This window comes from Papio anubis, chromosome 5 (assembly GCF_008728515.1).
Source record: "Papio anubis isolate 15944 chromosome 5, Panubis1.0, whole genome shotgun sequence".
Taxonomy (NCBI): domain Eukaryota; kingdom Metazoa; phylum Chordata; class Mammalia; order Primates; family Cercopithecidae; genus Papio; species Papio anubis.
In genome coordinates, this window is record NC_044980.1 from 71,945,963 (window position 1) to 71,973,376 (window position 27,414).

At 39.8% G+C, this 27,414-nt stretch overlaps 2 protein-coding genes and 1 pseudogene across 7 annotated transcripts in view; all 3 read right to left on the reverse strand.

The window, feature by feature from the left end:
- Positions 1-5,698, reverse strand: part of ARSB (arylsulfatase B) — a 194,062-nt gene extending 188,364 nt beyond the window's left edge. For all 5 annotated transcript variants that reach the window (XM_017959684.3, XM_021939496.2, XM_017959685.3 and 2 more), the window contains exon 1: positions 4,097-5,698. In XM_017959684.3, the coding sequence (XP_017815173.2) occupies positions 4,097-4,414 (318 nt within the window). In that variant the 5' untranslated portion in view covers positions 4,415-5,698. The remainder of the gene's footprint in view (positions 1-4,096) is intronic.
- A 13,407-nt stretch (positions 5,699-19,105) lies between these two features.
- Positions 19,106-27,414, reverse strand: part of DMGDH (dimethylglycine dehydrogenase) — a 120,965-nt gene continuing 112,656 nt past the window's right edge. For both annotated transcript variants that reach the window (XM_017959687.3, XM_003899855.3), the window contains 2 exons: positions 27,006-27,140; positions 19,106-20,377 (listed from right to left, as the gene is read on the reverse strand). In XM_017959687.3, the coding sequence (XP_017815176.1) occupies positions 20,162-20,377; positions 27,006-27,140 (351 nt within the window). In that variant the 3' untranslated portion in view covers positions 19,106-20,161. The remainder of the gene's footprint in view (positions 20,378-27,005; positions 27,141-27,414) is intronic.
- Positions 20,891-22,965, reverse strand: LOC103885202 (annotated as a pseudogene).

Sequence of the window (27,414 nt, forward strand, 5' to 3'; positions counted from 1 at the left end):
ATATAGGATGTGAACTATAACTTAATATTGCCAGTGGGAATGTAAATTGGTACAATCTCTTAAGATGCAATTTTACAATATTTATCAAAATTACAAATGCATCTACCCATAAACCCAGAAAATTCCATTTCTAGGAACTTATCCTTCATATATGTTCCAATATGTATAAAATGGCATATGTACAAAGTATTCACGTCACCATTCTTTGATATATCAAAAGGCTGGAAACAACTTGCATGTTCATCAGTATGCAACTGGTTAAATAAACTACAATGTATCCATTTAACAAAATATTATGCAGCCCTAAAAGCTGTGAGGACAATCTTTAGTCAACGAAATGGAATGATTTCAAATAAGTAAAAACAAACAAACAAACAAACAAAATAGGAGCTGCAGATCAGTGTGAAGAGTATGTTACCATTCACATAGAAAAAAGAGAGAAATGATATATATAAATATATATTTCAGAGCATTGTTTGTCTACAAAGATGGGAACTGGATGTCTAAGGACTGTGTGTGTGTGTGTGTGTGTGTGTGTGTGTGTGTAGATTTTCACTATAAGCCCTTTTGCAGCTTTTGAGTTTTTAAGCCATGTGAACGTATTTTCTATTTTAAAAATAAAATACAGATTTTTTTAAAGATTTCACAAATAATGAATGAATGAGTCATAGGGCAGTGGGAAGGCCCCTAGCCTGAGTGTAGAGAGACCTGAATTTCTAGTTCTTGAATTGGCCAGTAACTACTTACCCCATCTGCTAATTAAGTCTCCTCCATTGCCTCCAACCTGTACCCAGTCCCTACACATTTTTCACCATAGCATGCACGTTTAAAATAGTTCATTTGTGAGGGCTCTGAAAAATTAAATGTCTCAATATAAAAGGTTGAATTCAGGTTCCTGATTAAATAAGTTCCTAGCAGCATAACAAGTAGTACACGCAATTTTTAAGATACGTTGTGTTGGGCAAGATTAATCTTTCTACCAGTAGATGGGGTTAGTATGATAGGTATGATAATGTGCATTTGCCAAGTTAGAAACTTGCCCTAATGGACACAAGAGCCTAGAGTCAAATTAATTTAGAGCTAGACAAAGTCTAGAGTTCAGCTCAACTCCTCTGTTTCACAGATGTGGAAATGATGGCCACCGAGGTCAGAGTCTGACACGGCCAAGACTGAAACCTACATCTCAGTTCCTAACCAGTCTTTTCTCAATACATAATTTCTTAAACCAAAAAAAACTAAAACTCAGGATTTCATGAGAGTATAAAGTCCAGTCAGTCTAGGCTTGTTTATCAACTTGTGCTTTTCTTTTCTAAAGTTAAGTAATTATGGGAAAGGGGTCTGTAAATATTAACTTAAAGCATGATTGCCAAGTTCATAGATACGACTCTTAGCAACTCCCTTCAAGTACCTCATTTTGAAATAGTCAAAAAATTCCTTCATTTTATTGTCTAAAATTATGCATAAGAAATGACACAGAAACAAAATCTATTTTTATTTTACATGGAATATAGGCAATTTCTAACTCAGAAATATTATGGGTTGATTCTTTACATTGAACTGTTTAGGAATGACCCAAATGTCCAAAAGTAATACAGGGATTATTTCATATGTATGCAGCAGCCCTTGCAATGACATTTTTAATAATTTTGAGTAGGCAATATGGCGTAGTGGTTATAAGCATCAACTCTAGGACCAGGCAGCCTGGGTCAAATCCTGGTCCAACCTTTACAGGCCCTGCAACCTTGGGCAAGTTTCTTAACCTCTTACAGCATCAGTTTCCTTGTTATAGAACAGAGATGATAAGAGTTATTGTGAGAATCAAACGAGTTAACACTTGTAAGTGCTCAGAACAATACCAACATACAGTATCTGAGGGAGACTCCTGAGCCCTCCCAGAAATATCTACTTCATTATAAGTGGACACTTGCTCACCCTGGGTAATATCTACTTGGGTCCCATGAACTCTAACAGAATAAAGTGGGTGAGAAAAGTGGAGAAAAAAAATGTTTGGGGAAGCAAGGCTGCTTCAGATACAGCTAGAGGTTTAGAGGTCTCTAAACCTCTCAGAGTGCCCAGTTTCTCTACTCTTCCTTTACTTCATAACCATGGGGTACTCTAAATACTAAAGTTTCTTCTCCAAGACTGAATGTTGGTGACTGGTAGGGGAGGATGTTAGGGGACAAAAGCAACTGATTACAGGAATGGGTTTTGTTTTGTTTTTGTTTTGAGATGGAGTCTTGCTCTGTCGCCCAGACTGGAGTGCAGTGGTGCAATCTTGGCTCACTGCAAGCTCTGCCTCCCGAGTTCAAGCGATTATCCTGCCTCAGTCTCCCGAGTAGCTGGGACTACAGGCGCAAGCCACCACAGCCGGCTAACTTTTTGTATTTTTAGTAGAGACAGGGTTTTGCCATGTTGGTCAGGCTGGTCTCGAACTCCTGACTTCAGGTGATCCACCTGCCTCAGCCTCCCAAGGTGCTGGGATTACAGGCGTGAGCCACTGCTCCCAGCCCAGGAATGGGTTTTTGAAGTTGGTATCTGCTTTCCTGTCCGAGTCTGTTGGAAGGGAGGAAGTTGGAGAAATGAATGGCCCTTCCATTCTTTTGCAATTTGAGTTCAGTTCTCTTACTTCAGAGCAAATGCAGAACCCTTTGGGGCAAACCTCACCTTTCCCTTCTTCTTTACTGGCACATCCCTTTACTCCCACAAAGTGTCCAGGGTGAGATTTGCACAATGTAGGGGATTCCTGATTACACGTAGCAGCCAAAGTCAGAACCGCCAAAAGTGCTAAGGTGGATGGTGAAGGGAAGCATTCTTTATTTTCATTTCTAACCTTGGCTAGAGCTATTTCTCACCCTTAGCAACACCCAATCTTTCCTCTTTATAAAAGCCTTCAGACCACTGTGTGTATCTTTATCACAAGTAAGCCCTCCCTTCTCTTGATCTTAGGACCACGTGAGGCTAGGGTTGATCTGAAAGGTTATGCGAACACATACTAGGGAGGGCAACGTTCAAATATATATCCCCTGTCAGTAGCACAGTAAGCTCAAAGTATTTTTGTTGAGTAAACAGCATATGTACTCTGTGGAGGTATGCAGGTGGCATCCAACTGTACCCATTTACTGTATTTAATATGGTCATAACTTCAGGGTCTTAGAAATGTGACAACCGTATTCAGATTGAGGGGGAAAAAAGCCAATTTCCCAAGCCCGAGAGGATCAGTGGATGCGGGAAAAGCACAACAGACATGGCCTTGACCACTTTCTAGCTATGCGATTCTTAACATGCCAACGAACCTATACAGGCTTCCTGCCTCGTCTGTAAAAGGGGGTAAAGACAACTACCTCATGCGCTGTTTCAATAATTCACTTTAAAAACAACAAAGTGCTACGCAAATGTTCTTGCTATTCTTAATCATCTAACATCTATGCACCCTCCACATTTATATTTCCTTCGTTAACTGCGGAGTCGTTCCTAAAGGGAAGCTTTTAAAGAGATAATGAAGATGCTCAGAAGAGTTCAATACAAGGTTACATCTTAAAGGAGTGTCAGCAGCCTAAGAAAAAACAACCTAGCATCAGGTTTCACTGCAGGGGTGTTGAGAACCAGAAAAGAATAATCTTTGGTGGGACACTCCTAACCCATAACCGCTGGGTTCCCGGGGACCAGGGTCGCATCTACGGCGGGCACCCCTTCATTTTACCTCTCCCCTTGTCTTTGCTCCCAGCCCGCGCCCTCCGCAGCCTCCCACCTCAGGACCGCTCAGCCTGCCGGCCGCGGCGCCCAGCACCCGGCATTCCCATAAACCCCTTCGCCCGGAGCTTCAGAAAACGAAAGACAAAGCCGCTAGCCCAACCCGGCGGCAGCGGCGCGGGTCCGTGGGGCGCCGGAGCCGGGCATGCGCAGAGGCCACGGCGGGCTGCCGGCCTGCAGGAGCGAGGTCGGGGCGACAAGCCGCCTGGGCCCATACGCGGGTCTAGGGACCGAGCCCGGCCTGCCAGCGCCCGCGGCCTCAAGGGACGGTTAGTAGCGGGAGGGAGTCGGCGAAAGGCGGGGCGGAGGCTGCGCGGGCGGCGAGGGCGCCTGGGGCGCAGCGTACCTGGTAGCGGCCAGTGAGCAGCTGGCTCCGCGACGGCGTGCACAGCGGCTGCGTGTAGTAGTTGTCCAGGAGCACCCCGCCGGCCGCCAGCGCGTCCAGGTGCGGCGTGCGGATGCGGGAGCCGTGGAAGCCCACGTCGTTCCAGCCCAGGTCGTCTGCCAGCACGAAGACCAGGTGGGGCGGCCGGCTGGCCTCGGCACCCGAGCCCAGCGGCTCCAACAGCAGCAGCAGCAGCAGCAGCAGCGGGAGCACGACGGGGAGGAGCGACTGCCGAGGTCCGAGGCCTCGGGGCAGGCTCGCCGAGCGGCGCGGACCCATCCTTGGCCGCCCGCGGTCCCAGCGCCTGTGGCGCCACCAGCCCCGAGTACCGCTGATAGAATGAGGAACTGGGCGGCCGGGGCCTGCTCCGCCCCGGCGCGGGACGGCACCCCTAGCGGGCCGTGGGCTTGCCAGACCGGGCGCTCGGCTCCCGCCGCCTCCGACCCGGGCCCCCGGCCGCTGTGGCGGAGGAGGAGCCAGAAACAAACCCGCGGACGCCCGCTGCTCGGCTTCTTGGAAACTAAGCTGACGCTTGGAGGGCACCAAGGGCCGTTATCTTCCCCGGCAATGAACTTTGCACCGTGGTTTCCAAAAAAACCAAAAAAACAAAAAACAGATGTGTTATTTTATAACGCTTCAAAATTTACAAAGCATCTGCACAGCCCGCGTCTCCTATAAAGCCTGCAACAACTCTGGCAGCTAGACATTATACTTAGTGCCAATTTTTCATAAGAAAAAAAGCTTATAAATGGTTAAGCCTCTGACTCAGATCCTGACCCATGATGTCTAACTAGCAAGTCATTTCTAGCACAAGAGCCCAGCCTGTGGCAGGTGGGAGGATGGTGAAAAGGCAGAGACCTAAATAGTCTTTCACATTCATTTATGCGTAGTGTACAGCCGTGAAGCCACTTCCTCCCCACTAGCAAACAGGAGGCCAAACACACAGTCTGATTGCACTGTGCCCTTTGAAAGGTGCAGTTACTTTCAAGGTGCCCTGGGAGGAGTTGGAGTGTTGTGTGGTCATTGAATAGCTCATTTGCTATGACCCCATTCAGAGCTGGCTCCCCCACCAAGCAGTGACCGTAAGAAGCACACAGTATCTAATTAGCCTGAAATATCTGTGAGTGGAAGGAAAAAAATCCTTTAGTCACGTGCTTATTGAATTGGGAAGTTAGCCGTATGACCAGTAGATTCCTGTTGCCATCCAGACTTTCTATCTACTCTCTGCCTGGAGATACAGCTGTTAATAGGTGTAGGGGAAAATTTTTGCATTGCCTAGAGAACATACCGTTCCAGGTTGAGTCTGATTCCGTGGAAGTTACTTACAACTTTATAAGTTATAGATAAATAACAATGGAAAACAATTGTTATTTATATATACACAAATGAACGTTATCCAGCAGAGTAACAATCCTTCCCCTCCACCACTACTACCAAGGAAAACAGTTTCACCTCCGCTTGCACATGTTAGTATTCCTGATCTGTTCTTTGGATTGTCCTTTGAATTGCTTTTAACACCTTACCAAATTTCCTTATGAATGAGTTAAATAAAATCATGTATTCACTTTTATATTTGTATGAGGGTCATGATTTTACCTTTATTCCCCAAGAATCCTTTAACATATGATATGTTTGCCTCTTAACATACTTACACTTTTTTTCTTTGCATGAAGTAGATTACGTTATCTGCACTTTAGTCTCCAGTGGAATCAATGAAATTTAGCAGAAAAAAGTGAAAATTTTAGCATTAGTTAAATTCAAAGAATAACTTTGAAGAACTATTTGACTCATTATGTCAAAGCTTGAACTTTTCCTTTAAACACCCTGTGGAAGACCTTGAAGGACTGAAAATTTCCGCTGTGGTTTTGTGTGTCTTTCTCCCCGGTAATTCTTCTTCCCTATTCTCCTTGATAAAAATCAAGAAGAAATAACTGATGGGTGCTAATTTGCAAGAACAATCCTTCCTTTGACAAACTTCTCCTGAAACTAGCTAAACTTGTACTGATTCTTATGTCCTATGTTTTTAAATAAAAGCATATGTTAATAGTGCTCTGGAAATGTGCAAATAGAAGAGTTAATTCTATTTTTCATCTATGTATTGAACACATAGTGTGCAGTACAAGCTAGTTATTTTTTAAAATATCTCAATTGGAGTTTGATGTTTCTTCACGATTAGAGGTTATGGATTTGCACGAATACCACAAAAAGTGATGTGCTATGTTTCATCATGTCCTATTAAGAAGCACATGATGATTTCTTATGGGATGACTTTGTTAGGGTAAACATTTCTTCACTGTGAGGTTAATATTTTCTTCTTGTAATTAATAAATATTTTATGGAGAGAATTTGAGAATATGTAAATATCCTATTATGCCTTACACACATTGTTTTGCTTACCACTTTTAGTATCTTGCTTCTTGCTTCAATTAGTTATAATTAGGATGGCTACCAAATGCTGATTTTCATTTCCTCTATATTGTTAGAGGAATATTCTAATTCCTTCATTTCCTCTATATTATTAGAGGAATTATATATGTGAACTAGTGAATTCCTGTTTTAATCAATATGCTATAATCCTTTACTATAGTTATTTCAATGCTCAAATTTTCTCTGTTTTGGCCAGTGGGAACCCCTACAATCTGGCTCATATCCTTTTGGCATGTCCTCTTGAATCTTTGTGCATGTCCACACATTTTGATACAATGAGATTTTCTAGGCTCAACTTGCACTTTTCCGCCCTCAATCCCGGAATCAGATATTTCTCCAAGGAACCATGATTCCGTTTTTTGTTTGTTTGTTTGTTTTTGAGACGGAGTCTCACCCTGTTGCCCAGGCTGGAGTGGAGTGGCACAATCTTGGCTCACGACAATCTCAGCATCCAAGGTTCAAGAGATTCTCCTGCCTCAGCTTCCCGAGTAGCTGGGACTACAGGCACATGCCACCACACCTGGCTAATTTTTGTATTTTTAGTAGAGATGGGGTTTCACCATGTTGGCAAGGATGCCCTCGAACTCCTGACCTCAGGTGATCCACCCCCCTCAGCCTCCCAAAGTGCTGGGATTACAGGTGTGAGCCACTGTGCCTGGCCAGAACTCTGATTCTTTTTAGGGATGACATTTAGAAACCAATCTCTGTGTTTTAGATGTGCTCATTGCTACTGGGCTGTCATCACTTCTACGATCTCGCTCAAGACAAAGATAGGAACCATATATACATATATATACACAGACACATATATAAATGTTTATACATACACCACACCCACATACTATATCTAAACATATATATATATAACCATGAGTTTATCATGAATACCTCTAATTCTATTTCCCCTCATTTCTATATGTGTATGAGTTGTACCAGTTTTCATCACTAGCTACTGAGTAGTATATTGAAAACAGTTTGGCAATTTCTTACAAAACTAGACCTATTCTTATCCTACAATACAGCAGTCACACTCCTTGGTATCTGTCTGAAGGAGGTGAAAACTTATATCCACACAAGAACCTGCACACATGCTTACAGCAGCTTTATTCATAGTTTTGAAAACTTGGAAGCAATGAAGATGTCCTTCAGTAGGTGAAAGGATAAACGGTGGTACATGCAGAAAATGAAATAGTATACAGCAGTAAAAAGATAGGAGCTATCAAGCCATGAAAGACATGGTGGAACGCTCAATGCATATTACGAAGTGAAAGAAGCCACTCTGAAATAGCTACATACTATATGATTCCAGCTGTATGACATTTCGAAAAAGGCAAAACTATGGAGACAGTAAAAAAGATCAGTGGTTGCTGGGTTTGGGAAGTGGGGATAAGTAGAGGTAGCATGGAGGATTTTTTAGGGCAGCAGTCTCCAACATTTTTGGCACCAAGAACTGGTTTTGTGGAAGACAGTTTTTCCACAGACTGGGCAGCAGGGGTGTGGGGATGGTTTCAGGATGATTCAAGCACATTTCATTTATTGTGCACTTTATTTCTATTATTATTACATTATAATATACAATGAAATAATTATACAACTCACCATAATGTAGAATCAGTGGGAGCTCTGAGTTTGTTTTCCTGCAACTAGATAGTCCCATCTGAGGGTGATGAGAGACAGTGACAGATCATCAAGCATCAGATTCTCTTAAGGGGTGCACAGCCTAGATCCCTCACATGCACAGTTCACAATAGAGTTTGCGCTCCTATGGGAATCTAATGCCGCTGCTGACCTGGCAGGAGGCGGAGCCGAGGCTGTAATGCAAGTGATGGGGAGCAGCTGTAACTATAGATGAAGCTCTGCTCACTTGCCCACTGCTCACCTCCTGCTGTGCGGCCCAGTTCCTAATGGACCACAGACAGTACCATCCATGGCCTGGGGGTTGGGGACGCCTGTTTTAGACCAGTGACACTACTCTTTATGATACTACAATGGTGGATATATGTCATTATACATTCATCCAAACCCATGGAATGTACAACACCAAGAATAAACCCAAAAGTAAATTGAACTTTACATGATTATGTTATGTCAATGTAGGTTCGTCAGCTGTACAGATGTACCACTCTGGTGAGGGATGTTGATAATGGGGGATGTAAGCATGTGTGGGGACAAGGGTTATATGGGAAATCACTGTACCTTCTTCTCAATTTTGCTGTGATCTAAAATTGCTCTAAAAAAACTAAGTCTTTTTTAAAAAGTACTATACTTTTTTTTCTAATCTGATATGAGAAATGATATATCACTATAGTATTTTAGTTTTGCTTTTCTCTTATGATTAAAATGGAACATCATTTCATGTGATGAAGGACCCTTTTAATATCACTTTTGTGAATTGTCTGTGTTGTTTTCAATTGGGTTTTTGGTCTTTTCCCATTCAATTTTAAGAATTTTTTGTATATTACACAGGTTACCCCTTTAATTGTGGTTATTTATCACAAATATTTTCTTCCAGTTTGTCAGTTGTCAAATTGGTGTTTTTAACATGGAAAAGTTATTTTTTAATGTTAGACAAATTTATCAATATTTTCTATGGTTACATCTGGATTCTGGGTCACAGTTAAACTATCCTTATACCAAAGTTAAAGTAAAATTTACCCATTTTTTTTCTACTAGTAATTGCATAGCTACATTTTTACATTTAGATCCCTGATCCATGGGCATTATTTTTGTGTACAATGTGGAATATGGATCTCCTTTTTTTCCAAATGACTGGCCAGTTGTCTCAGCACCATTCATAGGGAATTCCATTTTTGTCCCAATGATATGAGAGCCACGTTTATCATATGCTTAATTTCCACATACACTTGGCTCTATTTCTAGGTTTTCAGTTAGTTGGATTCTGCTTGCCTGTTTACTCATAGCACTATATAGTCTCAGATTTAGAGGCTTTACAGTATGTTGACATGTGTGATAGGGCTAATGACTCTTCATAGCTTTCCACTTTTAGTGTTTTCCTGGCTATTCCTGCATGTGTTCTTCCTTTTTCTTTTTTCTTTCTTTCTTTCTCTCTCTCTCTCTTTTTTTTTTTTTTTTTTTTTGACAGTGTCTCCCTCTGTTGCCCAGGCTGGAGTGCAGTGGTACAATCATGGCTCACTGTAGCCTCGACCTCCTGAGTTCAAGTGATCCTTTTGCCTCAGCCTCCCCAGGAGCTGGGGACTACAGGTGTGAGCCACCACACTCAGCTAATTTCTCAAACTTTTCTGTAGAGATGGGGTCTCACTATGTTGCCCAGGCTGGTCTTGTCCTGAGCACAAGTGATCTTCCTGCTCTGGCCTCCCAAAGTACTGGGATTACAGGCATGAGCCACCACACCCGGCCCCAAAATTTTTATAATATTCAGTTGTCATATCTAAGAATAAGGAGTGCCTTTCCATTTAAGGTCTATTTTTGCACCTTTTAGAAGTGTTTTCCTCATATCAGTTTTGTGCTTAAACTTATTTCTAAATATTTTTATCTTCTCTTTTGCTATTGAAATGGGGCTTTCTCTACCATTATAACTTTTAACTGGCTATTATTTGTGGACATGAAGGCTATGGTATCTACCCATTTGTATCCTACCAATTACTGAACTCTTGTATTGTTTGAGTTGGTTTAATCATTAGTTTCTTTTAGGGTTTTCCCAGTACATAGTCATATCAGTAAAACCTATTCCAGTCAGTTAGAAGGTGCAAAAATTGGGACAGAAATAAAAGCAGCTCCCAATTCAGAAGTGAGATAAAAGCTCATTGTTTGGCATGTGGGGTGCCTGGAACTCTGAACGTATTTTTTACATAGAAATGATATACATAATCACCTGGCTTGCATTCTAACCCTCACAAAACCTACTTAACCCATAGTGAAAATCTTTTATAACTCCTAAAGTCAGTAAGAAAAAGACCAACAAACAATTTTCAAATGGGTAAAGTATAGGAACACAATTGTTTACAGAAGAGGAAATACAAGTGACCATTAAATATATGAATAGATGCTCAATCTCACTCAAAAAGAGAAATGCAAATAGAAACATCAATAATATACCAGTGAGAACTCAATGCTTTGGGGAGAGTGTAAAGAAACAAGCCCTCTTACACATTCATCAGCGAAGTGAAATTTGGCTTAACCTCTAAGGGGAACAACTTTGCATATCTATCAAAATGCACATACACTTTAATTCAACAATCCCAGTTCTAGGAATTTATCCTATAGAGATACTCAGTGTGAGAAATAGACAACAAGATATTCATTTTAGCCTTATTTGTAATAGAAAAAGGCCAATAATAGGATCTGGTTAAATTAATTATGGAATACTAAGCAATCATTAAAAAGGATGATATAAATTATCTCCAAAACACTGTTAATTTCTAAAAGGCAAAGGACATTATGGTTGGTATGCTCTCATTTATTTAAAAATATATGTGTATATATGTGCATATATATATGTACTATATGTAGAGAGAGGGGCATGCATGTTTATAGAGTATTTCAAGAATGTACAGAAGAAATTATAACATTGGTTGTCTCTGGATAGACTGGTTAACTGGGGACAGGGATGGGAAAGAGAATAACTTCTCACCATATACCCTTTTATATGTTCTAAATGTTAAACTCTGTGCATATATCATCTATTTCAAATAATAATAATAATAATGGTAATAACATAGTTTACATTTCAACAAAAAGTAAAATTCATTATAATTGAGAACAGAGGACCAAGAATAAGTCTTCCCCAGTGAACACCTTTGTAAAGCCTGCAGGCCATGCACTAAGAGAATCACATAGATGCTAATGCCGTGCCTCTTGATTTCTGTGGTTTGCAAGGTTCTTGGCTTGTGCCACCTGGTTATAAACTACATTCAGAAGACATGATTCCTGCATTTCGGTGCTTCTCCTGTTTTTGTTGCAATGTCTTTGAATATGATAAATATGACATAAAAAGACTAAACAATTTTAAATACTTTATCTCTAAATTATTAACTGTTGGGGTACAGTAACAAGAGCTTCCTTGCTGGAGAGATAAGCATGGTAAGAGGTCTTTCTTCAGAGAGAAAACCTGAAGTCCACTAACTACATGTGGCAAATTGTGGTTGGTGTTACTTATTGCTTCATTACCACCCTGAACTGTCCAAAAGGAGATAGACTTGAACATTAGAAAGAAGACTAAACTTTGTTAATTTAGATGCCAGCTATTAAATATTTTTATGATCTATCTCGTTTTAGAAACAGATAGAAATGGATTTATTACTACCATATCTAAGTGAGGAGCAGAGAGTCTTCTTAAAGGCCTTTAAGATCATAAACCAAACTTATAGAGGTGTTTTTGAGGTCCTTTTATCCTTCTTTTAGCTAACGAATATAAGTTATTCATTAGTGCTAACTACTGTCAATGCACTAAGAACCATCAAGATTCTATGCATATAGAAAGGTAATTCTCTGGTCGGGTGTGGTGGCTCACACATGTAATCCCAGCACTTTGGGAAGCCGAGGCGGGTGAATCACCTGAGGTCAAGAGTTTGAGACCAGCCTGGCCAACATAGTCAAACCCCATCCCTACTAAAAATATAAAAGTTAGCCAGGTGTGGCTGCGTGCACCTGTAATCCCAGCTACTTGGGAGATTGAGGCAGGAGAATTGTTTGAACCTGAAAGGTGGAGGCTGCAGTGAGCCAAGGTCACACCGCCGCGTTTCGTCCTGGGTGGCAAAGTGAGACACCCTCTCAAAAAAAAAAAAAAAAGGGAAAAAGAAAAAAAAATTATTTGTAAGAAGCATCTTCAATTTATTGTTGGCTTTGTTCTTGAATTAGTGTGTGTGTGTGCATTGGGAGGAAAAGAGACACAAAAAACCCTTCAAAAAATCAATGAATCCAGGAGCTGTTTTTTGAAAAGATCAACAAAATTGATAGACCGCTAGCAAGACTAATAAAGAAGAAAAGAGAGAAGAATCAAATAGACGCAGTAAAAAATGGCAAAGGGGATATCACCACCGATCCCACAGAAATACAAACTACCATCAGAGAATACTATAAACACCTCTACACAAATAAACTAGAAAATCTAGAAGAAATGGATAAACTCCTGGACACATACACCCTCCCAAGACTAAACCAGGAACAAGTTGAATCCCTGAATAGACCAATAACAGGCTCTGAAATTGAGGCAATAATTAATAGCCTACCAACGAAAAAAAGTCCAGGACCAGACGGATTCACAGCCGAATTCTACCAGAGGTACAAAGAGGAGCTGGTACCACTGCTTCTGAAACTATTCCAATCAATAGAAAAACAGGGAATCCTCCCTAACTCATTTTATGAGAACAGCATCATCCTGATATCAAAGCCCGGCAGAGACACAAGAAAAAAAGAGAATTTTAGACCAATATCCCTGATGAACATCGATGCAAAAATCCTCAATAAAATACTGGCAAACCGAATCCAGCAGCACATCATAAAGCTTATCCACCAAGATCAAGTTGGCTTCATCCCTGGGATGCAAAACTGGTTCAACATATGCAAATCAATAAACGTAATCCATCACATCAACAGATCCAAAGACAAAAACCACATGATTATCTCAGTAGATGCAGAAAAGGCCTTCGACAAAATTCAACAGCCTTCATGCTAAAAACTCTCAATAAATTCGGTATTGATGGGACATATCTCAAAATACTAAGAGCTATTTATCACAAACCCACAGCCAATATCGTACTGAATGGGCAAAAACTGGAAGCATTCCCTTTGAAAACTGGCACAAGACAGGGATGCCCTCTGTCACCACTCTTATTCAACATAGTGTTGGAAGTTCTGGCCAGGGCAATCAGGCAAGAGAAAGAAATAAAGGGTATTCAATTAGGAAAAGAGGAAATCAAATAGTCCCTGTTTGCAGATGACATGATTGTATATGTAGAAATCCCCATTGTCTCAGCCCCAAATTTCCTTAAGCTGATAAGCAACTTCAGCAAAGTCTCAGGATACAAAATCAATGTGTAAAAGTCACAAGCAGTCCTCTACACCAATAACAGACAAACAGAGAGCCAAATCATGAGTTAACTCCCATTCACAATTGCTACTAAGAGAATAAAATACCTAGGAATCCAACTTACAAGGGATTTAAAGGACCTCTTCAAGGAAAACTACAAACCACTGCTCAAGGAAATAAAAGAGGACACAAACAAATGGAAGAACATTCCATGCTCATGGATAGGAACAATCAATATCATGAAAATGGCCATACTGCCCAAGGTAATTTATAGATTCAATGCCATCCCCACTAAGCTACCAAAGACTTTCTTCACAGAATTGGAAAAAACTGGTTTAAAGTTCATATGGAACCAAAAAAGAACCCTCATTGCCAAGACAATCCTAAGCAAAAAGAAGCAAAAAGAACAAAGGAGGCATCATGCTACCTGACTTCAAACTATACTACAAGGCTACAGTAACCAAAACAGCATGGTACTGGTACCAAAACAGAGATATAGACCAATGGAACAGAACAGAGGCCTCAGAAATAACACCACACATCTACAACCCTCGGATCTTTGACAAATCTGACAAAAATAAGAAATGGGAAAGGATTCCCTATTTAATAAATGGTGCTGGGAAAATTGGCTAGCTATATGTAGAAAGGTGAAACTGCATCCCTTCCTTACATCTTATACAAAAATTAATTCAAGGTGGATTAAAGACTTAAATGTTAGACCTAAAACCATAAAAACCTTAGAAGAAAACCTAGGCAATACCATTCAGGACATAGGCATGGGCAAAGACTCCATGACTAAAACACCAAAAGCAATGGCAACAAAAGCCAAAATAGACAAATGGGATCTGATTAAACTAAAAAGCTTCTGCACAGCAAAAGAAACTACTATCATAGTGAACAGGTAACCTACAGAATGGGAGAAAATGTTTGCAATCTACCCATCTGACAAAGGGCCAATGTCCAGAATCTACAAAGAACTTAAATTTACAAGAAAAAATCAGACATCTCCATCAAAAAGTAGGCAAGGGATATGAACAGACACTTCTCAAAAGAAGACATTTATGCAGCCAACAGACACATGAAAAAATGCTCATCATCACTGGTTATCAGAGAAATGCAAATCAAAACCACAATGAGATACCATCTCACACCAGTTAGAATGGCAATCATTAAAAAGTCAGGAAACAACAGGTGCTGGAAAAAGTGTGGAGAAATAGGAAGACTTTTACACTATTGGTGGGAGTGGAAACTAGTTCAACCATTGTGGAAGACAGTGTGGTGATTCCTCAAGTACCTAGAACTAGAAATACCATTTGACCCAGCCATCCCATTACTGAGTATATACCCAAAGGATTATAAATGATGCTACTATAAAGACACATGCACACATATATTCACAATATTCTATTCACAATAGCAAAGACTTGGAACCAACCCAAATGTCCATCAATGATAGACTGGATTAAGAAAATGTGTCACATATGCATCATGGAATACTATGCAGCCATAAAAAAGGATGAGTTCATGTCCTTTGTAGGGACATAGATGAAGCCAGAAACCACCATTCTGAGCAAACTATCACAAGGACAGAAAACCAAATACCGCATGTTCTCACTCATAGGTGGGAATTGAACAATGAGAACGCTTGGATGCAGGGTTGGGAACATCACACACTGGGGCCTATCGTGGGGTGCAGGGGTGGGGGAGGGATAGCATTAGGAGAAATACATAATGTAAATGACGAGTTAATGGGTGCAGCACACCAATATGGCACATGTATACATATGTAACAAACCTTCACATTGTGCACATGTACCCTAGAACTTAAAGTATAATTTAAAAAATAAATAAATAAATTACTGTTAATCGGATTTTTTTTTTACTTGTAGCTAAATGCTTTCTAACCGATGTCCATTATAACCTGTCTTATTAGGAAACTGCTCCTGGGTGGTAAGATCACATGTTCCCTGGCTCTAACCCTTACCTCTTATTCATTTTTCAATGCAGTCTGGTTTTTGCCTTCACTGATATCCTGAAATTATTCATGCCAGTAGCACCCATGACCACTCTGCTTTGCCTGAGGGATGCTTTTCAGCCTTTAGTTTTACTTGACATCTTTTTATCTTCTGACACTGTTAGCCATCCCCTCCTTCTCAAAATGTTCTCTCCCCTCGGCCTTCATGACATCATGGTTTGTAATTAAACATCTCCTTGTTTTTTAGTTAAATGCTTGATCTCTCCAGTCTATAAACTTCATGAAGGCAAGGCCATGTCTGTCTTGTTCACCACTGCTCTTTCAGTGCCTGTCCTATAGTAAGTACTCCACAAACATGCGTAGATTAATGAACATTAAGGAAAGCAATTACTCATATAACTTAAAATACAGGAAAGGCATTAGTAGATGTTATGTAGACTGTGCTTGGTTGGTGGCAGACCTGGGGAAAGCAGGTCTTGTGATTTTTTAGCCCAGTAGCTTTTGTGTCACCCTACCACCTCTGTGCTTCATGGCATGTTAATATTTCCAAAATCTTTTCCTGGAGAAAATACAATTAAATAATGTGTTACCCTTTTGTCATTCATAATGCAGCTTTCCATACATGTTATGGTTTGATTTTTTCCCCACAACTTCATTTGTTGGAGGCTTCATTCCTCACTGTGGCAGTGTGGGGAGGTGGGGTCTAGTGGGAGGTATCTGGGTCATGGCCTTTCTCATTAATGCCTTTCTCTCAGGAATGGGTTAGCTATTTCAGGATTTCTAATGGGTTCTATAGCTAATGGGTTAGCTATAGCAGGATTTCAGTCCCCTTTTCTCTCTCACAAGCACGCCCTCTCACCTCTTCTGCTTTTCTGCAATGCTATGAAGCAGCACAAGGCCCTCACCAGATGCAATCACCAGGTCTTGAACTTCCCAGCTTCCAGAACCATAAGCTAAATAAACCTCTTTCCTTTATAAATTACGCAGATCCAGGCATTTTATTATAGCAACAGAAAACAAACTAAATACACTACGAGTAGTCTAATTCATTAATGACAGGGGATAAAAATAGGATGATAATTTATATTTTTATGTGAAGATTCATCAGAAGAAGGATATAATTAATTTGATTTTTGGTGGCTCCGCTTTCCTGGGACTTTAGCTAAAGAATACTATTTGTATCTACTCATCTGACAAAGGGCTACTATCCAGAACCTACAAAGAACTCAAACAAATTTATGAGAAAAAAACAAACAACCCCATCAAAAAGTGGGCAAAGGATATAAACAGACACTTCTCAAAAGAAGACATTCATACAGCCAACAGACATATGAAAAAATACTCATAATCACTCGCCATCAGAGAAATGCAAATCAAAACCACAATGAGATACCATCTCACACCAGTTAGAATGGCAATCATTAAAAAATCAGGAAACAACAGGTGCTGGAGAGGATGTGGAGAAATAGGAACACTTTTACACTGTTGGTGGGACTGTAAACTAGTTCAACCATTGTGGAAGACAGTGTGGAGATTCCTCAAGGATCTAGAACTAGAAATACCATTTGACCCAGCCATCTCATTACTGGGTATATACCCAAAGGATTATAAATCATGCTGCTATAAAGACACATGCACACGTATGTTTATTGCAGCACTATTCACAATAGCAAAGACTTGGAATCAACCCAAATGTCCATCAGTGACAGATTGGATTAAGAAAATGTGGCACATATACACCATGGAATACTATGCAGCCATAAAAAAGGATGAGTTTTTGTCTTTTGTAGGCACATGGACGCGGCTGGAAACCATCATTCTCAGCAAACTATCGCAAGAACAGAAAACCAAACACCGCATGTTCTCACTCATAGGTGGGAATTGAACAATGAGAACACTTGGACACAGGAAGGGGAATGTCACACACCCGGGCCTATTGTGGGGAGGGAGGAGGGAGGAGGGAGGAGGGAGGAGGGATAGCATTAGGAGATATACCTAATGTAAATGACGAGTTAATGGGTGCAGCACACCAACATGGCACATGTATACATACGTAACAAACCTGCACGTTGTGCACATGTACCTTAGAACTTAAATTTTTTTAAAAAATGCTATTTGTGTAGCCAAAACCTTTTTCCTTTCACAACTGCTGTGTTTCCTGATAATATCAACCTTTCCTTTTGTTCAATTAAAATATGCACAACATGCTCTCAGTAAAATTCCAGAATCTCGTCTGTCTGTTATTTAATGTCCCACACAGTATACTTTAAGATTTTTTTTCTGTCATCTTTCCTTATCAGTAGAAAAGAAGAAAGACACAGATTAGTTAGGATGTTAACATTAGCAACATACCATAAATGTTTTGATAATGTGTTGACTAGAAACTGTTTTTGCAATTCCAAAAAGTTTTCGTCACTCAGGGGAAGAAAGTGCCTATCATTCATCATCACATTCTTGAGAATGTTTTTCTGAACTGTAGACACAGACTTCTGCACATCACCAGTGTTTTCAAGTATGCTGGCTGTTTGCTGTTCACGGCTGACACTAACCTCTCTCCGTGTATGTTCCACTTTTCAGAAGCTAGTGGTTTCAGTTAGGCCCTTTTAAGTCAAGGTTCTCACCCAAGAACTGGCCAGCAAGCCATCAGGAGCCGAGAGCTTTGGGAACTGGTCTTTTATTCTCTCTGTTTCTCTCTCAGTGTCTCCCTCCTTATCGGGAGTTCTCATTGCTCCCTTGGGCTTATGGCTTCTATTTCTATCCATCTTTTCAGCTTCGGCTTTTAGTACTAACCAGTTTTTCCTCTGATGGTTCACAATCCAAATTCCCATGGAAGAAATCTGGTTAACTCTTCTCAGCTTTCCATAGTTAGGGTGTGTTGAAGGTCGTTGTCAGCCCATGAATTGGCTGATACCAAACCTGGTGCTGAGGCCAGGACGGACTGGCTGAGTATGAGTGGGGGTGCTGGGGTAATCTACGAAACCTAATAGCACCTAACATACAACAAAAGAGAGAATGAGGGCAACTTCTTAAGGAAATCGGGGTAGACTTCTTTTATCCTGTGCGTAGGATTTCTTTAAATTTTTCACATTCATCTGAATGGTCTATTCTTTTATTCATCAGTTTTAGTGCTATATTAACTATATGATATGAATTTAATGTTGTACTTTCATTATTGCTTCTTGATAATATAGTATGCAAAAAAGAGTCTAAACCTATTTCACAGAGGAGGAACCCAGAGATGGTATGTAACTATCCTGAGGTCATGGGGTTATAGAAAGGCAGAGAATGAGAAGCTGATATCCCAAATTCCCAGCACTAACATGAACTGGACTAAAGAACCTAGATAACATTCCCAATAATTAGGAAATTTGTTTGTTACCAAAGGAATTTCCTTCTTTTCTCATCTAAGAGGACATGCCAAAGAGAAATGAACATGTGAAGAGTTCTAATATATAACTACTGTTATAAAACATTTAAAATGTAAAATTGGCACTTTTTGAAAACTTACAAGTTAAGAAATCATTTTAAAGTTTATTCAAATGACAGAATCTTACCATGCTTCATATTCAGTTTTTTTAATACTTAAGAAAACATCTATAAATGTGTAACAAATATATGCATGTATAAATTAATTATAAATGATAAACCACCCTTTACAAAATAAATTGATTTATTCCATCAACTACACCCAAATAATTTCAAAAAGTATATCAAAGAATTATTTCTAAATTGATTTTTTTTCTTGCTGTACATAGCACTAACTGTCAGCTCTTAAGCTTTTGTTTGACCTGCTTTGTCAAATGCTTTGTGAAATGATATTCAGAACAGCACCATGTGATGTCAACTTGCATTAATTCTTTCCCAAAGAGAGGTGTTCAGTATTCAAACTGTGTTTGTACTGGCACAATCTATTTATGTATCAGCTTCATTTCTGAAAGTTTACAAGTACCGCTTCCTTTGGAAGACTCTGTTCTTTCTTGCAACTTCTCTTCTAAAACAACCTTTGAAAGGAGAATAATAATGTCCTATAAAGCTCCTTTCAGGGAAGTCATTAAGAAAATGATAAATATTTCAGAGACTTGAATTAAAATGTTGGCTATATGTCAATGTTAAAATTTACTATTTTCATTACAGCTATATCATGAAAAATTACAACTATCATTTATTCATCTAAGGAAAGATTTCTCTATGAAGTAAATCCATCAACAATATTATACATGTTTTCATGTAAAAGATAATTTATTAATTTGTTTTCAGCTATCAAGAACCGAATGCATTTGTCACTAAAATTATAAAATGTCCTTTAATTCGTTTATAGTAATGATTGTATGTATTAGCAAACACCTAAATGTTTTGCCGACTGGGTAATGTGGGGTAATAAAAAAAAAATTCATTTCAAATTTCTTCATTTAAAAGAAAAATGTAAATCATTTATCTATTATTCTGTCTTGCTTAGAAAACACTTAACAGAAAGGTTTCGTTAAGATTCTAAATCTAGACTTTGATGATTTTGAAATGAATTCCTGGTTTCCTCTATTCCCCTGGGAACCAATTATGATAATTTCAAGGACAGTCATTAGCAACTCCAATTCAGTTGACTGCTAAAGGTCTTTTTTCAAGTTTTGTCCTTTCCACCTTTTTTCTGAAGCCGGTTTCTGGTTGGTTCGGTCAATACCAAAGGTTGTTGTATGACGACTGCTGGGTAATTTTTGCCTAATAGTTCAACTTCCACTTGCTGTCCCACTTCACTTAGTTCCACAGGGACATATGCGAACGCCAGACTCTTCTGGATGCTGTAGCTATAGCTTCCAGATGTCGTGTTGCCAACCACCTGGAAAACAAGACCCAACAGTCCTCATTGTCTCGGTCACAGCTCTGTGCTCCTCATCTCTGGGTGAAAAAAAACCCTGCAATACAGATTCAACTTAGAAAATGGAAGTTTTCTGAAATGCTGTCTGGGGACACGACGCCAGAGACACAGGAGGAAAACTTCACATTTTGAGAGGATGAATGACAGCTTACAAATTATGAAAAGTAACTCTCAAGGTACACATCTGTATTACTCTGAAATTTCTCATTTTTAAAACAGTAATACTTAGTTTAGGCCAGGAGTGGTGGCTCGTGCCTGTAATCCCAGCACTTGGGGATGCCAAGGCAGGCGGATCATTTTAGGTCAGGAGTTCAAGACCAGCCTGGCCAAAATGGTGAAACCTTGTCTCTACTAAAAATACAAAAATTAGCTGGGCGTGGTGGCAGGCACCTACACTCTCTGAGGCACACTCAGAAGGCTGAAGCATGAGAATTGCTTGAACCTGGGAGGCGGAGATTGCAGTGAGCTGAGATCTGGCCACTGCACTCCAGCCTGGATGACAGAGTGAGACTGTCTCAAAAAAAAAAAGTCTATATAACAAGTTTGATTAAAAGATAAGAAGGTTATTGGAAATCAGGTCTAAAGGAAAGAATGAAAAAGAAGGAAAAGCAGAAAATACAGAAAACTGTCGTCAAAACATTACATGGAACAAAAAGAAAAGGAAGACAACAAAAGTAAAACATGATACATAGCCCTGCTCAAAATGGCTTCTCCTGGCCACACTACATTGCACTAATCCTTAAAGTCTTACCATCTGGCTCAGGGGACTGTTTATAGCTGGAGCTCAAGACATTCACGGACGGGAATCAGCCTGGTGATCATTCAGCTGCCTCAGCAAAGAGCACGCTACAGTCAACAATCTTACTATAGCACTTCTAGTATTTTAGATGCTAACACATTCATGACTTTAATTGCAGACTCCTATCTCTGTAGTCCCAGTTTTTAATTCTCTTTGGAACCCCAAATCAGAAGCTCTCCATATGATTTCTAAACTTACTGTGAAAACTGGTTGATTAAAAAAAAAAATGTGAATACATTCATTAGTAAAAGTTTCTCTCTGGCTGATTGTTAACTGACAAGTTATAACACATGCTTTAAAATTGCTGTTCTCCTTTAGATCATAGTTCAGTGATACAGGCAGGGATTAGGGTCAGAGAGGTTAGAGTTTCAATCATTGCTGTTTTTTTTTTTTTCCTGGTGTGGAAGAAGACTACGGACTCTCCATATTTATTGCTTTATATTATAAGAATTAAACAAAGAAACAGAGACAAGAAAATCACTTTTGGAAATTTCACAATCACTAATTTGCACCAGAAATTGAGGCATAATATTTATGCTAACAAATATGTTGGAAGAATTGTCACCTCAGCCCACAACTGCAGGTGGAAACTCCTGGATTTTCACTTAATCCATTACTCAGTGATGAACATTTTTTGGTTTTTTTCCCAAAGCCTTAGATGATTTTCAGGTGAATGTGTGTTGTTGTTCTCCACTAGTACGTTTCTGGCACAGTTATGTTTAAAGTGATCTGGTCCTACAGAATGCCTCCATACCAGCGTGATACCACCACCAAGATATTCCTCACATTTAAAATCTCCATGAGATGAAGAAGATGTCCACCAGCTGCTGTTTCCCCATCACCCTCACAACCCTGTAAGAAGGTCTGTTTGTCCTCACAATATATTCTTCAGGCATAGATGCTGTGGGCGGTACTAGCTATTTTCTTATTCTCATACAAGTTGGAAAGAACCATTTTCACCTGTTTGGGACAAAGTACTGGAGACAAGTCTGCCTGAAAAGTACTTATTTGGTCTGTAACAGAAATGCCATGATCAATCGGAGAGAATTCTATTTCTCTTCGATTTTCACTGATATCAAAATCCAGTGCTTTTACCGAGCTTTCTGGCTGATATGCAAAAAGGAGACCATCTTCACATTCAACATCTTTCTCTGCAGTTTCTTTCTTTACATCTGGGCGTGATTCTGTCATCTGAGATTTTGTATTGGAACATCTCTTATTTTCTCCACTCACAGGTAAAGAATACTTTCACCAATATTCTGTCATTTTCTCATTAAATATTTTGGGAGGAAAAGAAACATAGCCTGGATCCCAGGGACACAAAGCAGGTACTCTTTCTGAACCAAATGGGGCAGCCACATATGTATTTCCTCAAGGTTATTCAACAAATGCACAAGTTCTTGCCCTTTAAGCCAATGAGCATTCAACTGATAGAGAGGCGGAGCTGTACCTGGGTACTCATTTGGCAGCATCACTTGCAAGCAAAGTGTCCATTTGGGGTCATCTATATCATCACTAATTCTAACACAAAGTATTTTGGCACAGTTATCAATGACACACCATTCCTTGCCATCGATGGCTGCCATTACTTCACTTTCTTCATCCTGTCTTTGGTCACCCCTGCGTCCCCCTCAGCCATGTGGAACCTGGGAGCAGCTCTGTGGCTGCACCCAATCATTGCTTTTGTTTTTGTTTGTTTTTTGAGATGGAGTCTTGCTCTGTTGCCCCAGCTGGAGTGCAGAGGTGCAATCTTGGCTCTCTGCAACTTCCGCCTCCCGGGTTCAAGTGATTCTCCTGCCTCAGCTTCCTGAGTAGCTGGGACTACAGGTGTGCATCACCATACCTGGCTAATTTTTATATTTCTAGTAGAGACGGGGTTTCACCATGTTGGCCAGGCTGGTCTCGAACTCCTGAACTCAAGTGATCAGCCTGCCTTGGCCTCCCAAAGTGCTGGGATTACTGGCATGAGCTATCATGCCTGGCTTAATCATTGCTTTTTGAAAGACTTTCTTGGTAACCTTGGTTTCATTTCCCCACCTGTAAGAGAGAGATTTGGGTTTGGAGCCCTAGGAGAGTTAATCTGGTTTGCTTGAGCGTCTTCAGAAAATAGGAAGAGACCCGCGCTGGTCTCAGGCTGTGATCCCCTGACTCACTGGGTCAAAAGCCCACAATCACTCTTAGGAGACTACATGCACCGTTTCCTCAGCCCTTCTCATCTCCTAACATCCCAGCAGTGATTTGTCTTGCAGCCATTCTGCATTAGTAAACTGAAAAAAGAGAGTCCTTACTTACGAGTGCTATTTTTAAAGTTTGCTTTGCTTTCTGCTAGAATTTACTGTCATTTCTACTTGAATTTCTCTCTAATCCAGGGGTTAGAAGCCCAGGGTATTTCAGAAGTCTGGCCTTTCCTTGTACCCTATTACTAAATCTCCAGGGAAATGTTTTCCCTTGCATAAATTTCAAACAGTTTTGCCTAAAGTCTTCCAGGTTCAATTAGATCCATTCCATCTTTTAGTTCAGTGAACTGTGAGAACAATCGGTCCCCACCCTCTGCCTGGTAAATTCTCATTCTTTGTTAAAACAAACATTGACCTTCTTTTTACCAATGTGAATAATTCTCATCTATTTTTAGCCTTTTCTCATTTCTCTCTCAAATTATGAGAAGTCTCTATCTGACTTCCAGAAGGTAACATGGCAAATGGCCTTTGAAGGAAGTTAACATAATTTTGTTTGATGTTCTATTGTGTTTTTCTTTGTCCCTGTGTGTTGTAGTTTACAAATAATAATTTTAAAAACCTTCTAAGCTCTCCAAACCTCTCCACAAACCTCTATTTCAAAGCATCTTTTATAACTGAGTCACCCAATATAAAGAAAGCCTTTCTCATGACCATCTTTATGCCTTGATTTTTAAAAAATTAAACCTCATTTAAGGTTAGAATCCCTTTCTCCAGCACTGCCCTGCTCCCAGTTGGACTTGACCTTTCCCCAAGGCACTAAAGACCATCTGACATGCAATATACTTTATTTATTTTGTCCACTGTCCATCTCTCCCTCCTCTGGAATGTAAACTCCATGAGGTCAGAGATTCTTGTGTTTTGTTCACTGCTGTATCCCCAGTGCCTAGAATATCGCTGGCATATGGTAGACACTAAAAAAAAAAAAAAAAAAGGCAATAAACAAATACATTTGTACCCTATCTCTAGCACTGAAAATGCTTGCAAGAATAAAATACTAAAAGCAACACAAGTCAAGACCAAGTCTGAAAATAAAAAGCAAAAATTATTTCAAAGCAGTCCAGAGTAAAGACGATCCAAGAAGGGCCTCTGAAAAAGGATCAAAAAAGAAGACCATCTGCATGTTAAAATGATGACCTTACTAAGCATCAAAGAGCAGGCAAACTCATATTAGGAAATCCAAGAGCTAGAATCCTATAATTGGATTAGCAGTTTTATAAGCAGATGGCAAGGAAAGGTGAACAATATAGCATGTAAATGCAGTATATGCATAGGCAGATGAAAAAACTTTAGATTGGAGCTTGGGTTTTCAGGGTTTTAAAACTAATTTTGGTATCATCATATTTAAGGTGGCTAAAAATCAGTTGACTGTGGATGACGTGGGAATACAGAAAAATATAGCATAATATCTCTTTCATTCCATGCTGAGTAAAACAGAAGGTTGGTGGAAGGGTACGTGTAGACTGTACTAAGAAGTACTGAGAAAACTGACTGGGAATAGAGTGAAAAATAAACAACAAAGGAAAGATGAGGTGGGAGGAAATGTAATGACAAGAAGACATTATCTCATCCAATGGCTTCATTTTACAGATGAGAAAACTGAGGCCCAGAGATCAGCTCAAGAACAGGTCAAATAGTTAATTAATGACAGAGCTGGTTATAAGTAGAAATCATGTGAATTGTGGGCAAATATGAAATAGGGAAGAATATATATTAAGAAAAGAGGGCTGAACCAGAGATACAGAACAGAAAGAGAATGAAGAGACAGGGAGAAAGGTAGGAACAGTTCAAACAGAAGAGCAAACTCAGCCCAATTTAAGAAGGAAGTAGAGGTCGGCCCATCCAGGCTTACAGACAGGTGAAAGCACTTGAGATCTGAGAAAAGTCAGTTGGCTTCACAGACTCTAATAACATCCACCTGATACTCAGATGCAAAAGAATGTGGGTATAGAATTAAATTCTTAAGGCCGGGAGCAGTGGCTCATGCCTGTAATCCCAGCACTTTGGGAGACCAAGGTGGATGTATGACCTGGCTGGTGATCAAGACCAGCCTGGCCAACATGGAGAAACCCCATCTCTACTAAAAATACAAAAATTAGCCGAGCATGGTGGCATGCACCCGTAATCCCAGCTACTTGGGAGGCTGAGGCAGGAGAATCACTTGAACCCGGGAAGCGGAGGTTGCAGTGAAGCAAGATCATGCCGCTGCACTTCAGCCTGGGCAACAGAGTAAGGCTCTGTCTCAAAATAAATAAACAAATTAATTAATTAATTAAATTCTTAAGAAACTACAGGGGGACATCAGCAGAGACAGAAAAGAGATCAAATTGATCTCTTTTATGTCTTAGAAGAAAGGACCAGAAATTCAAAGCTGGAAACTAGACCTGAGTGGGAGCTTGATTCTATCAATCACTAGCCATGTAACCTCAAACAAGTTACTTCTGAGCCCCTCAAAGCCTCATCTTTAAAATGGAAATGATCATACATATCTGACAGGCGTGGTGTAAAGTTAAATGGGAGAGCACACGAAAAATATCTGGTATACAGTAAGAACTCAGTAGTTGTTAGTTCTTTGTTAAATTGACCCATGCTTTAGCCCCAAAGGCTGTGATTTGACACCACTGGCTTTCTCCACTTCTAGCACTCTTTGTGTTACTGATGAGATAGAGAAAATGGAAACAAATATCAAGTAGGCTGCAGTGAATAAGAAAAAAACCCAGGCACAGAAGCTCTGAGTCTTGGGTAATGACCAAGCTGACCCTGTTCATTGTGGAACCATTGTTTAGATGAGCTTTGAAGGCTCTATTCCCTCCCCGTGGTCTAAGCTGGGTGTCCCACACGTGCCTGCTAATACCAGGAAAAACACATCCACATTCAGTTTCAACAAAATTGGGTTTTACAAATAGTAATAAAAAAATGGAGAAAGTAACTGAATGCAGAAAGCTTGGGAGAAAAAATGGAGAAAACAAAGTCCCATTGATACGTTATCTGGTTTTACTGAATACAAATAGAAAGAATGAAAAGTAACATTCCAAAATGAGAAGGTGATTTTACTCTTCCTGAAGAACCAAATGGTTTCCATACTTTGATTTACTTTCTAAGGTTCTACCCTCTATTGTCATAGATGTTTTCATTTGGATTTTTTCCCTGTTAATATGCTAATTGCCTCCTTCTGAAAGATCCATAAAAAGTTAAATCAGAATGCCAAATTTTTTATAAAATCCATCTTTTGCATTTACAGACATGGATGTGATGAGCAAATAGATCATTTACCCTCTAAATCATACCCTCCTCATTGTCCAATGTATTTCAAGTCCTTGGGTTTGTTTTCTTTAAACAGAATATATAGAATTTTATGTTTTCAAAAATGAGCAACATTTCATTTTCCTTTCAGTTAATTGCGTTCTGTCTGTTGAATGTCAGCTCAGAAATCAAAAGGGTGTCATCCCTCCAATAAATAATTAATAGCAAAAGGGTTTAAGAGAAAATAGGAACAAGGGGGGTTTCTGTTGCAGAAGATGCCACAGCCCCTGGCAGTGAGGTCCTCAGCACTCACCTTGCCATTGTACCAGATGCTTTCATTTCCCTCTGGATCAACATCATCCGTTGCCAAGGTGAGGCAGACCAGTCTTCGTTTCAGCCCCTTGGCTTTAATCTGTTTCAGTGCTTGCTTTCCTATGAAGTCTGCTGGCTGCAGGAATCCAAGATAATGATGATGAATGAATGCTCAGACACTGTGACAAGGTTAGAGATGCAAGCATTTAAATTTGTCTTTGCTATTTTCTCGCCAATTACACATCAAATAAAAATACAGATTGGATCAAATGTCTAGACAAATATTTCTTAGTCCTCAAATGACAGTATCAGCCACCTATTCCTTCAGAATATGTTAGACTTAAGGGTAATAACTTGTGATGACAATTTACCAGAACCACCTAGGTGGAAAAACATAAGGCATGTTGCAA